The sequence below is a fragment of the Coenobita brevimanus genome, chromosome 98, assembly GCF_032717465.1.
Source record: "Coenobita brevimanus isolate Jiangsu-jjx chromosome 98, ASM3271746v2, whole genome shotgun sequence".
Classification (NCBI taxonomy): domain Eukaryota; kingdom Metazoa; phylum Arthropoda; class Malacostraca; order Decapoda; family Coenobitidae; genus Coenobita; species Coenobita brevimanus.
In genome coordinates, this window is record NC_137051.1 from 24,321,690 (window position 1) to 24,339,271 (window position 17,582).

General features: G+C 43.8%; 1 protein-coding gene across 1 annotated transcript in view; it reads left to right on the top strand.

The window, feature by feature from the left end:
* LOC145414077 (carbonic anhydrase-related protein 10-like) overlaps window positions 1-17,582 on the top strand; it is a 411,901-nt gene that overhangs the window by 368,422 nt on the left and 25,897 nt on the right. The window contains exons 5-7 of the mRNA XM_080283641.1: window positions 4,335-4,430; window positions 11,548-11,614; window positions 16,087-16,241. Of these exons, the coding sequence (XP_080139767.1) occupies window positions 4,335-4,430; window positions 11,548-11,614; window positions 16,087-16,241 (318 nt within the window). The remainder of the gene's footprint in view (window positions 1-4,334; window positions 4,431-11,547; window positions 11,615-16,086; window positions 16,242-17,582) is intronic.

The following is a 17,582-nucleotide window of genomic DNA, read 5'->3' on the forward strand; positions in this document are numbered from 1 at the left end:
AAGGAGAGACAGACTGACAAATGAGGAAGTAAAGGAGAGTTGTGGTGTGGATGTGCATGTGACAGGAAACGTTAGGAGAAACACAGTGAGTGGGTTTGGCCATGTGGAGTGGATGGAGAGTGAGAGACTGACGAGGAGAGTGTATGTGAGTGAGGTGGATAGGGGGAGAGGGAGGGGGGAAGCCGAGGATGAGATGGAGGGATGGAGTGGAGAGGTATATGAGAGAGGGGGGTGTGACCTGGGAGCAGGGCGGTGAAGTGACGGGGGACAGGCAACATGGAGGCGATTTGTTTGTGGCCACTCCTTACGGAATGAAGGCATCTGGCTATATATATATATATATATATATATATATACACAAGAGACAGTCTGTCTGTCTGTCTGTCTGTGGGAACTGAGTGGGATGCATAAAGAACTCTAAGCAGCTCTAGCAGGTGTAACTATTATTACGACGAATTTAAACGTGTACATTACAGTTTTTAAAGTGGCGTCCATGATGGCCGAGATTATAACTAATTAGATACAATCAGGTCAACATGGTGGCAACCTGGTAGCCAACTGCTGCACAGCTTTTTGTTTCTACAGCCATATCATTAATAGGCATAATGGGTCGGATGGGTGAACGGATTGGTGGGGGGGGGGCAGAGCAGGTGGGGTGGGTAGGTAAGTTTGGTGGGTGGGTGGGTAGAGGGAAAATAGGTCCATGGCCGGCATAGGTCCATGAGGAATTAATCTCTAGGAAAATGGGCCTGAGAAAGAGCGTAGGGTCCGTGAGTGAAATGGGACCTCGCAGGAGTGGCCTTCCACGGTCCCTGTTAATTCTGAAATGCATGATCATAGGGTTCTACCGGCCAGTGCCGGGTACCTTTGTCAGTCTATGCTAGAAAAGTAGCTGAGCCTCTCTCTCTCTCTCTCTCTCTCTCTCTCTCTCTCTCTCTCTCTCTCATGTGTGTGTGTGTGTGTGTGTGTGTGTGTGTGTGTGTGTGTGTGTGTGTGTGTGTGTGGTTGGGAGGTCTGAGTGGGAGGGATGGGGCAGTGTGGGTGGGCGGGCAGAGGCGGGTGGTTGTGTGAGTGGGTGGGTAGGTTGGATGGGAAGATGAGTATAGGTGGTTGGGCAGAGTTGGTGGGTGTGTGGTACTGGCAGATGAGTGGGTAGTGGTCAAGTAGGTCTGTGGAGAGTAGGTCCATGAGGTGAACAGATCCATGGTAGAATAAGTCGATTTATAATATTAGGTCTATGGGAAGCATATCCCAGGGAAAATGAGTCCAGTAAGTAATAGTAGGCCCATTTTGGGGAAATTGGCCCTTGGGAGAAAATGGGTCCATAAAGAAAATAGGCCCATGAAGAAAATAGACAAACTGAGGGAAAATACACCCAAGGAGAACGTAGGCCAGTTTAGGAGGAATGTGGTCCGTGGTGGGAAACTATGTCAGTGAAGGAAAATACTTCAATTACCAAAAATAGGTCCTTGGTAGAAAAGATGTAGATGGAAAAAGAGGACAGTGGGAAAAAGATAAGTCGATGGTGAATATAGAGAAATAGGTCTATGGGAAAAATTGATTCATATTGAAAAATAGTTCCATGAAAAAAATTAGTTTCATGGGGAACATATGTCCACAGGAAAGATAGGCCTAGGTGGAAAATAGGTCGAAGGCGGAAATGAGGTTCGTGGGGAAAAATTTGTCGAGGCAGGAACAGGTCTCTAAGGGGAAACAAGTAGCCGCGGTTTGGCGTAAATAATTGGCCGAGGTTTGGCACTTAGGGGTGTACCTGGGGACGCGTTCATGTGTTAGTTTATTATATTCTTATAATTTCTAGACGATTATGTTCACCCTACTATAGAACCAGAGGGGTTAGACATAGTCATGGGTTTTTTAAACTGAATAAAATCATATGGTGGCAGCCGGAAGAGCATGAAAATAGCGTAATCTGGCAGAAGGGATTAAAATTGCAATCAGAAATATGTATCAGAGAATGTACTGAAAGTTAAATACTCTGATGATAATGGTGGACAACAATGTATTCACTCATCAAACGGTTCAATATTTACATTCTAATTTGTATATTGCATTTTACACACACACACACACACACACACACACACACACACACACACACACACACACACACATACACACACACACACACACATACACACACACACACACACACACACACACACACACAGTATGAAGGGGGTATTAGTGGCATACACACTTTGGGCTCTTAAGCGTTTGAGTAGGGTGAGTTTTCTGAGACGGATAATTATTTCATTGTAAGTTAGAATAAAATACGTAATTCTTTTTGCTTTACTAAATTGTTAATCGAGGCAATTTCTAACATTTTTAATGTTCTCTGTTGCTCTTAGTCATAGTAAAACTGTCCGTCGTTAACCGAGATACAACCCAAAGTTGGTATTTTGCAGCGACAGTGTTAACACATGGTGGCTGCAGGTGGGAGTGAATCCAGTATAAATTACGATTCTGTTACTCCACGTTTTCAGTAAATTTTGAAAATAATAATAATAATAATAATAATAATAATAATAATAATCTAACTATCTATATACATAGGCTGCTTCCCCCAAGGAAAGGGAGGTAGCCGAGACAGGACGACACACTCCCCATTTACTCATCCATTCAAACACATTCATTCGCATCTTGGCCCCAGTGGGGAGAAGGGACAGATCCTCACCGCACCACACTGCACAAGGGTCAACTGCGCAGTGCAAACAGTGACATCCGCAGCAGGGCCCGACAGCAGAGCTGGTTTACCCCTGCCACATCATAATAGACCCATCCCCTTACCGGCACCTGACCTGATCAGCTGATCAGACCAAATGCGGGAGAATATCCCCTCAGGGCTGCGTCATCATTTATTCATTCACAGTTTCTCTCCATTTATTTCTGTCACGCACAGCCACTCTTCCTTGTCCAACAGACATCCCTCTCACATCCAGGGAGTCGGGACAACTATTCGATGACAACAGTGAACTTGTGTGCTACTGACACATCCAGTACGATGGCTCTACTTTTATTTCATTTTGGCCACCAGCAGACATTTAAGAGATCTCGGGGGGAGGGGGGGTGATGAACTTAAAAACACCCTTGTGTAGACTTTCGATATGAGGACGTATTATCTGATGTCATATAACATACCGACACATGATTAAATGACAAAGGAAAGACGGCTTGTTTCGACGGGGATGAATATATTCTTAACCATCCTTAGATATTAGTTTTAGCGATGCAAATTAATGTCCTTTGTATTAGTAGTAGTAGCAGTAGCAGTGGTGGTGGTGGTGGTGGTGGTGGTGGTAGTAGTAGTAGTAGTAGTAGTAGTAGTAGTAGTAGTAGTAGTAGTAGTAGTAGTAGTAGTAGTGTCACCTAAAACGGAGCGTGAAAATTGTTGCAGGGAATAGCATTCTTTGTAACAGTGTGCAAGGCGTTCACGTAACGGTGCGGCAAGCGTAACATGTACCCAGTGTAACCAGATGCTACAAGCGCCTAACTGCAGCATGATGTCAGGATTTCATTTGCGTAGTCAGTTGCTGCAACTACTGAACCAGTTTGTAATATTGTAACAGGTGGAACATATACTTAGCCAGCATGTAGCAGTGTGGCGAATGTTCGAATATTAATCATCCATGTCGTGATGTATTAGATGTTCGTGTAACAGTGTATCAACGTTTTCCACACTACATTAACATACAGTACTACACCAGGCGTTCTAAATACCCCCTGTAACACTGTGTCAGACGTTACAAATACCCTTTATAACACTATGTCAGACTTTACAAATACGCTTTATAACACTACTGTATGTCAGACTTTACAAATATCCTTTATAACACATATGTCAGAAGTTACGTATACCCCCCATAACACTGTGTCAGACGTTACGTATACCCCCCATAACACTGTGTCAGACGTTACAAATTCCCTCTATAACACTATATCAGGCGTTACAAATACCCTCTATAACACTATATCAGGCGTTACATATACCCATTATAACACTGTGTCAGACGTTACATATACCCTCTATAACACTGTGTCAGACGCCACATATATCCTCTTTAAAACTACTTCAGACGTTACATATACCCTCCATAACACTGTGTCGACGTTACATATACCCTCCATAACACTGTGTCAGACGTTACATATACCCTCCATAACACTGTGTCAGACGTTACATATACCCTCCATAACACTGTGTCAGACGTTACATATATCCTTTGTAACCCTATGCCAAACGGTACATGTACCCTCTGAAACACAGTACCATCCGTTACCAGTACCAGCAATAACTGTAACCCTTCCCCCGGCAGCTGCAGGTGTACGGGTACAACGCACAGCTATACCGCAACTTCTCACAGGCGGCCAGTCAGGTGTCAGGTGTGGTGGCACTCGCCGTACTCATCCAGGTGGGTGCACCAACATTACTCCATTATTATTCTTTTCACTCCATCAGTTTTCCAAACTTATCAGTCTCTTACTTCACCTTCGAAGCTAGTGACCTTGTTATCATAGTTTTGTTGTTACCCTCTACTGACGGTTTTACTTCCAGGGATGGTGACGCTCTCGGACCCTGTCATTACGAGAGGTTATTCTTAAATGAATAAAGCTGGCAGATGTTCTTGTTGTTGCTGGGCAACTTCAGTCTGTATAGTTGAGCAGACCCATCAACCACAGGCTAGCAATCGTCCCTGCAGGGCAATCCTGTACAGTGAACCAGTGTTCCCATGCGGCAGTCAGCGCCTCGCTACAAGGCGTGATAGAGTACTGAGGTTTGTGTTCCTGGACGGACGCTTCATACAAGTTAACAGGGCACCGTAGTAGGCGCCACATGACCCTATTTGGTTATGTGGTTACCATATAACTAGGCTATAGGGTTTGTCACTCAGTGTAGACTTACCTGAAGTGAGAAGAGGTGAAAAGTGACAGGAAAGATGGAAGAAAAGACAGGATAACAGACAAAAACAAAAAAAAAGTAAAGGATGAAGTTATCATTACACTGAGTGAGAGGATGATGGGCGCTCTCATCCACCACCGAAAGCTAACAAAGACAAGAATGAACCACAAAATATGTCACCGGATTCATGGGGTTAAGGTCAGGACATATACCGGTACCAGAGGACAACAATATCGCTCCTCTGCTTAGCTGAACCATTAGCAAATTTTTTTAATGTTCTGTCTAATTAAGTTTGATGAGATTCTAGAATTTCATCACTGGGTTTCAAAGTCAGTGCTAAATGTCTAGTGATTTATCTTAATCACGGGATCGCTGCTTTACCGGCGTTCTACTGTATGTACTCTACGTACCTACGTGGTTTAGGGGGGATACATACCCCTGGATGATTTTTCTAGGATAAACTAAATTCTATCAAGAATTATTGTCTCCATCTTCGCACAAATGGCGGATCATTGACTTGAGTTTGTCAGTCCGTCCGTCTGTCCTGCCATCAGTCACACTTTGGCTTCCGGGTTAAAACTTTCTTTAATATTGTCGGATTATAGTCAATTTTGCCTTAGTGACTGCACATGTGGAAAGCTTGCATAGGTTTGATTTCAAAGGTTATCAGTCACATTTCATGAATGTGAGGGCAAAAAAGCTGAATTTTGAGTTTTGCCTAGAAAACGTTCAATTTACAAGCAAATATTAAGAGCGTGTGCAGAAACAGTCAAGATTATGTGACGTCTGACGATCCGTTTCTGAGTTTTGTATTTTTCGCACCTGTATACGTATGATACTAAGGGGAATATTATAATTTCCTTGTGATAAAATCCCTAAATATTATCCGAATTCAAATTTGCCACGATGATGCCACTGCTGAATATGTTTGGCGAGACATTATGGGCGTCATCGATCACACTACATTGGTTTATCGGTAAGAAAAAAAAGAAAAAAGTGCCGAGATTTAAGTCTTTGGGATAGAACATACTGTACACTTTTCATCTTCAACCCATGTACAAAAAGAGAGAGATAGAAGAGACAGAGTAAAAACTAAACTTTTTGCCTTCTTTTGCTTTTAGTTAAATAATGATTCTACAGACTGATAAATGGTAAGGCGAAGAACATAAAATCTTCGAAATTACTTGTTGATCTTGTGCTGATGATTGTGTGCTTGCTTTAATAGAGAAGTTGTTGATAATTCTAGGGTGTTGATTATTCTGTTTTGGCTTAGTAGTTATGATAATTATTCCTGACCACTAATCGTTCAAGATTAATTATGATTCTTGAGTACGCCAATTACTATCTACAAAAATTCTTTTGAATACTAATTATTCTCTTTTCATTGTGGTGATCCTGTGGTGACACTGATAATTCGTTTCATGATGATTTTTTTCTTTTTTTGTGCAAAACACCATTAACTATCTGTTATATGGTTATTATTTGATTCGTGCTTCTGTAGTTATCATACCTTGATGTGCATTACACTGTTTTGATGCTTATTATAATAATTCATTGTTGCTTACATTATTGTTAATGTTAATATACTTTGATAATGATTATATTACGGCAAATGTTGTGTTGTATGGATTGTATTCGTCAGTTTGGATGCTGACTTTCAGTTATCATGCGGAATTTTCGATTATGAGGCAAATTATTATGTTTTGCTGATAATTCTTTTATTTTAATGCAGATTATTTTTTTCCCGTTTTCACACTTGAAACGCAGGCAAATAATGTTACAAAGTTAACTAACGACTTAATTATTCAATATTGATGTTGAAGACAAACTCGATTATGTTGATGGCAATAACTCTACAAAAATCTTGTAATTCTGTAATATATTTATTAGATCGGTGAACCTTGCCTCACCGTCCATCTACAGTACATACCACCTCTCCTTCACACCACAAGTCACCTTCACACCATCCTTCGTTCCCACCATCACCCACCTTCACACCAATACTCTTCATCACACCATCACCACCATCACCATCCACCCTAACATCACTATCCTCATTCACACCACCACCCGTCACACCGTTTACCCTCGTTCATACCATCACCCTCCTTCATGCCACCACCACCAAGACCTTCCTTCACACCACCACCCTACTTCGCACCACCACCACCACCACCACTACCACCCTCCTACACGCCACCACCCTCCTTCACACCACCACCGCCACCAACCTCCTTCACACCACCACCCTCATTCACATCACACCCTCATTCACACCAACTTCCTTCACACCACCACCCTCTTTCACACCACCACGTTCCTTCACACCACCACCTTCTTTCACACCACCACCCTCCTTCACACCACCACCCTCCTTCACACCATCACCCTCCTTCACACCATCACCTTCCTTTGCACCAGCACCTTCCTTCACACCAACACCTTCCTTTACACCACCACCTTCCTTCACACAACCACCTTCCTTCACACCACCACCTTCCTTCACACCATCACCCTCTTTCACACCACCACCCTCCACACCACCACTCTCCTTCACACCACCACCACCATCCTTTTTCACCACCACCACCACTACAATCCTCCTGCACACCACCACCCTGGTTCACACCACCACCGTCCTTCACACCACCATCCTCCTTCACACCATCACCACCCTCCTTCACACCACCATCACCACCACCCTCCTTCACACCACCATCACCACCACCCTCCTCCACACCACCACCCTCTTCCTTCACACCACCACCCTCCTCCACACCACCACCCTCTTCCTTCACACCACCATCATATTCCCTCATACCATCACCCTCTTTTGCACCACCACCATTCTTCTTCACACCACCACCACCAACACTCTCCTTCATTCCACCATCACCAACACCTTCCTTCACACCACCATCCTCCTTTACACCACCACGACCACCAACTTCCTCTTCATCACGACCCATATTCACACCACCACCCTCATTCACACCACCACCACTCTCCTTGACACCACCATCCTCCTTTACGTCATCACCACCACCATCCGTCACGCCACCACCCTCATTCACACCACCACCACCATTCACACCACCACCGTCATTCACAATAACATTCTCATTCACACCACCACCTCTTTCGCATGACCACCCTTCTTCACATCACCACCATCACTACCCTTCTTCACACTACCACCCTCCTTCACACCACCACCCTCCCTCATACCACTACCCTCCTTCACACCACCAGTCTTATTCACATCACCACCTTCATTCACACCACCACCCGCTTTCACACTATCACCCTTCTCCGCATCACCACCACACCAGCCTTCTTTACACCACAGTCGCAGTAACCCTCCTTCACACCACCACCACACGACCCTTCTTCACACTACCAACACCCCACCCATTTTCAAACCACCACCACAGCCACCTCCTTCACACCACCATCTTCCCTTACAAAACCACCCTCTTTGACACCACCACCCTCCTTCACACCACCATCTTCCCTTACAAAACCACCCTCTTTGACACCACCACCCTCCTTCACACCACCATCTTCCCTTACAAAACCACCCTCTTTGACACCACCACCCTCCTTCACACCACCATCTTCCCTTACAAAACCACCCTCTTTGACACCACCACCCTCCTTCACACCACCATCTTCCCTTACAAAACTACCCTCCTTCACAAAACCACCCTCATTCACACCACCACCCTCCTTCACACCACCACCCTCCTTCAAACCACCACCCTCCTTCACACTACCACCCTCCTTCAAACCACCACTCTCCTTCAAACGACCACTCTCTTTCACATCACCACCCTCCTTCACACCACCACCCTCTTTCACACCACCAACTTCCTTCACACCACCACCCTCTTTCACATCATCACCCGTCTCATCACCACTTTTCACATCACCACCACCCTTCTTCACACCACCACGCTTCACACCACCACCCTCTTTCACACCGCCACCCTTCACATCACCACCTGTCTCACCACCACCCGCGTCACCACCACCACCCTCCTTTCCACCAGCACTGTCGTGCCGTACACTCCCTCAGTAATCGTTTACATGTTTTGCACTCATCTGTAATGAGCACGATATATGACTGCTATTTATAGTGAAATGTTGCGTGAGAACAGTTGCAGTAGGGAGTGCAGAGACAAGTCCAGAGAGACTCTGTAACATTAATGATGGGACAATGTGACACTGTGTATCTCTTTCCGTCCCAGTTCCCTCCAGGTCTACAAGGAAAACTATTCCACATACTGAGGTTTCAAAACACAGATATGTTCTCAACTTTACTCTGACCTTGTACAAGACAGTTACATTTCTTTAGCAACACAAGCGGAAAAAAGTCATAGATATTTAACTGAATTACACGTAATTACAGACACACTATATGTTACATAATAACTCCCCTTTGAGAATTGCATGTTTACATGAATTCTTACTTAGAACAAGAATAACCCTTATAATAATCCTCAAACCAGGGACTTGCATTAATTATTGTTGGATATTGAACAGAAGTTAATTGGGGTTTTTAACTGACGCTTAGGGCATGTGATATTTCCTTGTCTTGTACACTTACAATCTCCTCTGATTCTCACAAGCCTCTACTCACCAATTTTCCACATTCCATGTCGTGTTACTTATTGCTTCTCACAGCAGAACTGTTTTCCCTCTGAGACACTCCCCAAATCTGCCCCATCTGCCAGCCACCTAAAACTGTTCTCTGCCTGTTCGCTATTATGACTCAGCTTACATCTAGTTCCTGGAGCACTGTCTTGCTCCTTGCTCCAACTCTCTAGCTCCATACTTGAATCACAGTTTGAATTATTAGTACACTTACGGGTATTTTCTCGTGACCTCTTACTATAATTAATGACGCTTTTAGGGGTACCTTTCTCATGTCCTTTTACTAAACTTGATTATGCCTATAGGGATACCTTTCTCGTGATCTCCCACTATAATTAATTATTCATTTGAGCAGTACACTCTCTCATAATTCTTGCTTTTTCACTCCACTCCCCACAAAGGATCCTTGGTACTTCACACTAGTCAGGCCTACTTAAGTCTCAAGTACCCTCTCGTATTTCTATCCTTATTTCCTCCTCTTCTATGATTTCCCTTGTCTCCGCCGTCTCTGAGTATTCTCTGCAGCTTCTCACGCTTCCTGTGCTTTTGTTCTAATTTCCTCATGATGCCTACATTTAACAGCTTTATAAGACACTTTCAGCAACTTGTGACACTCGGTGTATAGCAGCTTTTTCCTCTTCTCCATTTTCTTCTCCTTCTCCACTTCCTACTTTTCCATCGTTGTCGTTGCCTGGTCCTACGTCGAGATTAATGGGTGTGTTTGGTAGGCTGTGAGGGCGAGGAGAATACCGGCTCATTTGTTAACTCACTTGTAAATTCTTACCCTACACGTGTTCACTTCGGCACTGTCGGGATCAATAACATTATCTAGTGTTTGGCTCTCCGGACACCACCACCCTCCTTCACACAACCACCTCCTTCACACCACCACACGGCTTCACACCACCATCCTCCTTCACACCATAACCCTTCTTCACACCACCACGCTCCTTCACACCACCATCCTCCTTCACACCACCACTCTCCTTCACACTACCACCCTCCTTCACACCATCACCCTTCTTCACATCATCACTCTCCGTCTCACATTCATCCTCCTTCACACCACCACCCTCCTTAACACTACCACCCTCTTTAACACTACACCCTCCTTCACACCACACTCTCATTCACAGCACCACCCTTCTTCACACAACCATATTCCTTCACACCACCATTCTCATTCACACCACCACCCTGCTTCTCACCACCACCTTTCTTTACACCACCACCTTTCTTCACACCACCACCCTCCCTCACATCACCACCACCACCACCCTCCATCACACTTACACCTTCCTTCACACCAGCATCCTCCTTCACACAACCACCTCCTTCACTCTGCGCCCACAAAGACAATGGTTTTCCGATTTCTTATTATTTGTATGTGAATATTGACGTGGGAAGCACCACAGGTTCTCTCTCTCTCTCTCTCTCTCTCTCTCTCTCTCTCTCTCTCTCTCTCTCTCTCTCTCTCTCTCTCTCTCTCTCTCTCTCTCTCTCTCTCTCTCTCTTTCCTGTCCATGTTCCTCTTCCTCCCTTTCTCTTTTCTTCTCGTCTCCATGCCCTTGCAGTTTTGCTCCCTCTCTTCATTATTCTTGCATTTTCTCATTATGATCCCTCTTCCTCTCATTCTCTCATTTGTACTCCTATTCTCATCTCGTTCCTCTCTTACTCTCATTATCTCACATCTCTCTCGCTTTATTTCTTCCTACCTTTCTCTCTCATTTCCCGCTATCATTATTTCTGTCATGTCTTTCTCAGGCTCTCAATATCCTATATCTCTAGTTCTTTCATTCTCCTTCCTTCTCTGTCTCTCTCCTTCTCCCCCCCCCCTCCCCTCTTACTTCCCACCCTTTATCCTTCTTCCGCTTCTCTTCGATATCTCTCCCCGAGTTTTGTATCTGTCTTTCTCCCTTTCCCTGTCTTCCTCCTTCCCCTGCCTCATTCTCACATATCACTCCCCTTCACAGCTGGGCGACCGAACCTCCCCCGCTCTGGCCAAGATGCTGCAGGCCCTTCCCAGCGTAAAGTTTGGAGGTGAGAACTATCGCTGAATTATTCCCTATGCTGCCCATGAAAAAGTAATGAGAGAGAGAGAGAGAGAGAGAGAGAGAGAGAGAGAGAGAGAGGAAGGGGACGGTTGCGGTGAGAGTGAGGAAGAAAATCTGGTTTGAGGGTAAATCTTGGTGTGAAAGGGAGATTGCTGTATGAGTGAGAAGACGTGATTGAGGGAGAAGACGGTGTGATAGTCAAAGCGAAAGGGTGTTGGTGGAAGGGTGAGTGAGTGTTAGTTTGAGCGTTAAGTGTTGATGTGAGTGTTTATAGAGAGTGACTGAATGTTTGTGTAAGAGTGAGTGCTGGAGTGAGGGTGAATGAGTCAGTGTTGTTGTGTTGGTATGAGCATGATTGAACGATGGTGTGAAAACGACTGAGTGTTGGTGAGACGACGAATGGTGATGTAAGAATGAGCGAGTAGTGACTGAGTGTTGGTGTCAGAGGGATGAGTGTTGGTTTAAGAGTGACTGAGCGTTGGTGTCATAGTGACTGAGTGTTGGTGTAAATGTGACTGAGCGTTGGTGTCAGAGTGACTGAGTGTTGGTGTAAGAGTGACTGAGTGCTGGTGACTGAGTGTTGGTGTCAGAGTGACTGAGTGCTGGTGACTGAGTGTTGGTATCAGAGTGACCGAGTGTTGGTGTGAGAGTGAGTTGATGTGAGAATGACTGGGTGTAAGCATCAAAGGTACTGAGTGCTGGTGTGGGAGTGAGTGATGATGTGAGAATGACTGGGAGTTGGTATCAGAGTGACTGAGTGTTGGTGTGAGGGTGGTCGAGTGCTAGTGTGAAAGTGATTGAGTGTTGGTATGAGAGTGAGTGTTGGTGTGAGCGTCTGATTGTTGGTGTGAGAGTGAGTCAGTGTAAGTATGAGACTGAATGAGTGCTGATGTGAATGAGAGTGTTGCTGTGAGAATGATAGGGGATTGGCATGAGACTGGGTGTTGGCGTGATAGTGTGCGAGTATTGATTTGACAGTGATAAACTGTTGGTGCGATGGTTGGTGTGCGTTGGTGTGAGGGTGATTAAGTATTAGTATGAGAGGGAGCAGGTGATGTTAACGCTGCTGTGGTTTAATGCTGTTGTCATAATAAGTTAATTGAGATGGTGACGGTTTGAGAGTGTGTGTTTTGGCGTGCGAATAAGTATGTTACTGTGGGAGTGATGACGTGAGAGTAAAGGAAAAATACCGAGTGAGTGTTTTGATGCTAGTGTATGAACATATGGAATTGATTTATAACAATATAGCTTACAAATGAATATCAGAATAAATTAACAGTAAGCAATAATGAGGTCTGTAATATTTGCATGGGTCCATCAGTAAAGCCCTTTATTGAGAGGGAAAGGGTTTGTGAATGATAAATGCTTTTTCGATATTGTATTCTATTATATTCACTGAGAATGGTTTCTGGCCAATATATATTTCTTGCCAGTTTGTCATTCTGTTGAAGGCTTCTTGTGTGCTTGTGCGAACGAAATTGTGCGTACTGGCGCGCGCGCGCGTGTGTGCGTGCGTGCGTGCGTGCGTGTGTGTGTGTGTGTGTGTGTGTGTGTGTGTGTGTGTGTGTGTGTGTGTTTTCATGTTAAACTGATAGCTGCCTATATCGGTAGGTATGTGTTAATGTCTCCTTACCAGTAACATTATAAGGAAACGGAATAAGCTGCAAGAAGAATTGCTAGAATTTCTGATAATAATACATCCAAAAACATGTTAGATCACCACCTGTTTCTTGTTGGCATCATATGATACTATCATTATCGTCATATCCTTGTCTCTCATAGGATATTGTCCAAATTCGGGATAAATTACCATCATCATATTAGGCTACACTGTGTGGTCTTGCATCAGCATTTCCCACTTGAACCAATGAAAACATACTGAGTTCAGTCACTGGTCATCATTCTTTTATAATCGACGGTGTAGATAAATGTAACAATCTACAAAGCACCACCGCAGATTTGTTCAAGACGAGGCTAGACCTTCACTTGGCAACACCTGGTGTATCTTCTGTATTACCTGATGAACTATTTTTACGTTACATTTTGATGAGATATTCATGTAGTTAAAACTTCTCTTCTGTATGGGCTTAGTGCAGTTTACATTCATTAGCCATTAAGCCCCAGACGAAGTCTTTGAGAAAAATGTTAAAGGCATTTATCCACTCTCCTTGGTAGCATACCTAATTCATACACTAGTTATTAAGTTTACGCCTACATTTCAAATAAGTCCTGCACTACTGACAGCCGGAGGGTCTGAGAATATGTTGGGAGAGCACTCTGTTATCCTGTTCATAAACTTCATTAACCGAAGAGTAATCCTTTCTTCTGTTCTCAAGTCCATCTACACGATGATGTGTATCATTTCTAGCAAACTACAGGCAGATACTTTCTTTTTTTAAGTAAAAATAAAGGGCTTGCTGAAGATAGTATCTAACCTATCGTCCGAAAAACCTCCCCTGAGTTGGATAAAATCGTCCGGAAAAAGCACAAGAAACTACAAGGTACCCTTGTATAGAACGAATTAAGGACGAACCACTTAAAAATATCCGTAGAAGCAGTGTGATCTCTGTATCACTGACTCTGAGTAACTCTTTCCAACATAACCTTGAATCAGAGTAGCTCTAAAATGAACAGCACCCCCTCTCGTGCATAGTCCTCCATATCATATTTGCAGTAAATCATATCTTTTTATCCTGTGTGTGTGGGCGTGTGCGGGGTTTTATATATATATATATATATATATATATATATATATATATATATATATATATATATATATATATATTTGCAGTAAGACAGATAGTGGAGAAGGATTGTGAGAAGGACTATATAAGGTGTTTATGGCATTTTTCTATCTATCTATTGATGAATCTGGAAAAAACATACGGCAAGGTAGACAGAGAAGGATTTTGGAAGATTTTGTGTATGTACGGTGTAGATGGTAAGCTGCTAGGTGCTGTCAAGAGTTTTTATGATGGTAGTGAAGCATGTGTAAGGATGAATGGGCATCTAAGTGAATGGTTCACGATCAGTGTGAGCGTGGGACATGGCTGTGTGATGTCCCCATGGTTGTTCAGTATATATATATATCGATGGGGCGATGAGAGAAGTAACAGCACGAGTAATGGAGAGAGAGATGGCTTTGGTCATGAATGACGATGGATGTAATACCTCAAATTTGTTGTATGCTGATGATGCAATACTGCTTGCAAATACCGGACAAGAACTTGGTAGACTAGTGCAGAATGATGTCTGTGAGCGTCGTGCCTTGAGAGTAAATGTAGAAAAGAATAAGGTGATGGTTACTGAGAGAGAGGATGATTCCCAGTGTGATGTTACAATGAATGGAATTGGTGAGAGAGTTCAAATACCTGCGTACAATGATAGAAAAGAGAGGAAAATGTGCAAAAGAAGTGGAAAGTAGAGTGACGCAAGGAAGGAAAGTAGCTTGTGTTATGAAGGCCTTGATAAGAAACAGAGGCTTGAGTGTTGCAGCTGCGCAAGGCTTACATGAAAGGTTAATGCCAACTTTTTCATATGGGTGTGAGACTATGGTGTGGCATGAAAGTGAAAAGAGTGAGAACAGTGGAGATGGGACTGCTGAGGAATGTATGCGGAGTACAAAGAGTGGATAGGATAAGAAATAATGTGATTCGTGAAAGATGCGGAGTGAGGAAGTCTGTGGACATCAGAATCGAACAATGTGTACCGAGATGGTATGGTCATGTGGAGAGAATGGATAACAATAGAGTGGTGAAAAAGGTATATCTGAGCGAAGTTGAAGGAGGGATGAGGCGAGGTAGGCCAAGGAGAAGGTGGAGGGATACGGTGGATGAGTGTGTGAGGAAGAGAGGTATGGAGTCGGTGAGGCTACGGCACTGACAAGAGATCAAGCTGGCTGGATGAATGTAGTGAGTTGAAATGCATGATCAGGGATTTGGCACCCTTATTTAACCTGACAGCGTCCGGATTGACTCTGTCGGATACGTTTATGTGAAGCTGCAGTATGTTGTGAATGTTTTTGGCGTATCAGATAGAGCCAGGATTCCGGGGGCTTGAATGATGAGGGAACGGAAGCGTGGCCCATTGGACTGGGCAAACTAAGGCTGTGTAGACGTTGATAATTCTCACTCTGCTCTAGGGTGGGAAAGAAGGTCCGGATGATGATGATGATGATGATGATGATGATGATGATGATGATGATGATACGACTTACATTATGGCAGTGAAAGGGTAAAATATTATGTCCTTTGGCAGGCTGTTCCTCTTTGCCGCATGTTGGATACAGGAATAAAAAAAAAATGTCGAAGTTATGATGTAAACTTGTTTTTTCTGGCAGAATTAAATTCATCAATAAAAAAAAAAATTCCAAAGCTAAATAAAACCTGTCGATAGCAAATGTATAATTTAAGATGATGTCATGATAGCGCAAGGGTAAACCTGTGTATTCTATGTCAGGGTCGTCTTCGTCGGTGTATGAGCTGCGGGTGAGCGAACTGGTGCCCCCTAGCGAGCACTACCTGACATACGAGGGCTCCCTCACCACACCAGGATGCCACGAGACCGTCACCTGGATCCTCCCCAACAAGCCGCTCTACATCGCCTTCAGTCAAGTGGGTCTCCACCTCCTCACTTCCCTTCCAACTTGTTTTGTGCTCTAATTCTGGATGTACGAAAGTTGAAGCTGCATGAATAAAATAAAGTTAATATACCCTTAGCATGAATCTTATCTTAAAATATGCACTTTAATACTATGGACTCACCTTTAATATAATCACCCAACGCAATATATTTCCGCCAAAGATGAACAGGTTTGATGTTGTCATCACTATAATGTTCCACGCTTTGTTTATGGAGGAAGACATTGATCCATTTTCCAACTCATCATCGGAAACGCAGTTGAAAATACAATGAACAACAGTGCGCAGTCACAAGGCCAAGTTTTGTCGCAGCACGATAACTTCACGAGCACCAACAAGAGAAGCTGCAGTTCAGAAGCATGGTGTCACACCTTGCCACCTTGCAGTCCGGATTTGGCACCATGTTAATTATGGCTTTTCTCTACCGTAAGGGTGATCTCCATGGATAATATTAGAGTTCCATTAAAGAAGAGGAAACGGCCGTCACGATGCAACTTGTGCTTGTTAGACGGAAAAATGTCACTTTGGGGGACGATTGTGTGGAAGAGAAATTCCATAGAATAATGCAGCATATTGTTAGGCAACAAAAATTACCTGTTTCTATGAATATACATTCATGCATTTTCAGCTGATGCATTATTTTTCATTCATCTCCCGTAGATTTACAGACTTGCGGTTACTTGCCTGCTATAATGAAGAGTTGTTTAAGCATACACAGACAGATAGTCCTTGCCTTTTTTTTTTTTTTTTTTTATGCGAGGAAGAAGGAACCAAAGGCCATGAGCCCGCAGTAACAGCTCCCTCCAAGAGAAAAACAAAATACAATATAGAGCCAAATTCAAGATCCGATCATTTTGAGATGCCTGGACACACTGCGTTTGAAAGACTGGAGATCATAGGCAGCAGGAAATACAGACAGAGGGAGACAGTTCCAGAGCTGACCTGTTGCATAAATGAAAGACTGGGAGTAACGGTTAACTCTTGCATTAGAGAGTTGGACAGAAAAAGGATGAGAGTTTGCTGCCAGACGGGTGCTACGCGCCCGTCGTAGAGGTGGAGGAATGCAAGCAGACAGTTCAGAGGAGCAGTGACCATTAAAGTAGCGATAGAAAAGAGATAAAGATGCAACAGTGCGGCGAAGAGACAGAGGTTGAAGGGAGTCAGTAAGAGGAGGAGAGTTAATGAGACGAAAAGCCTTTGACTCCACCCTATTGAGAAGAGCTGTATGTGGGAAGCCTCCCCACACATGAGAGTTGTACTCCACACAGGGGCGGATAAAACCCCTGTATAGAGTCAACAGTTGTGCAGGGGTAA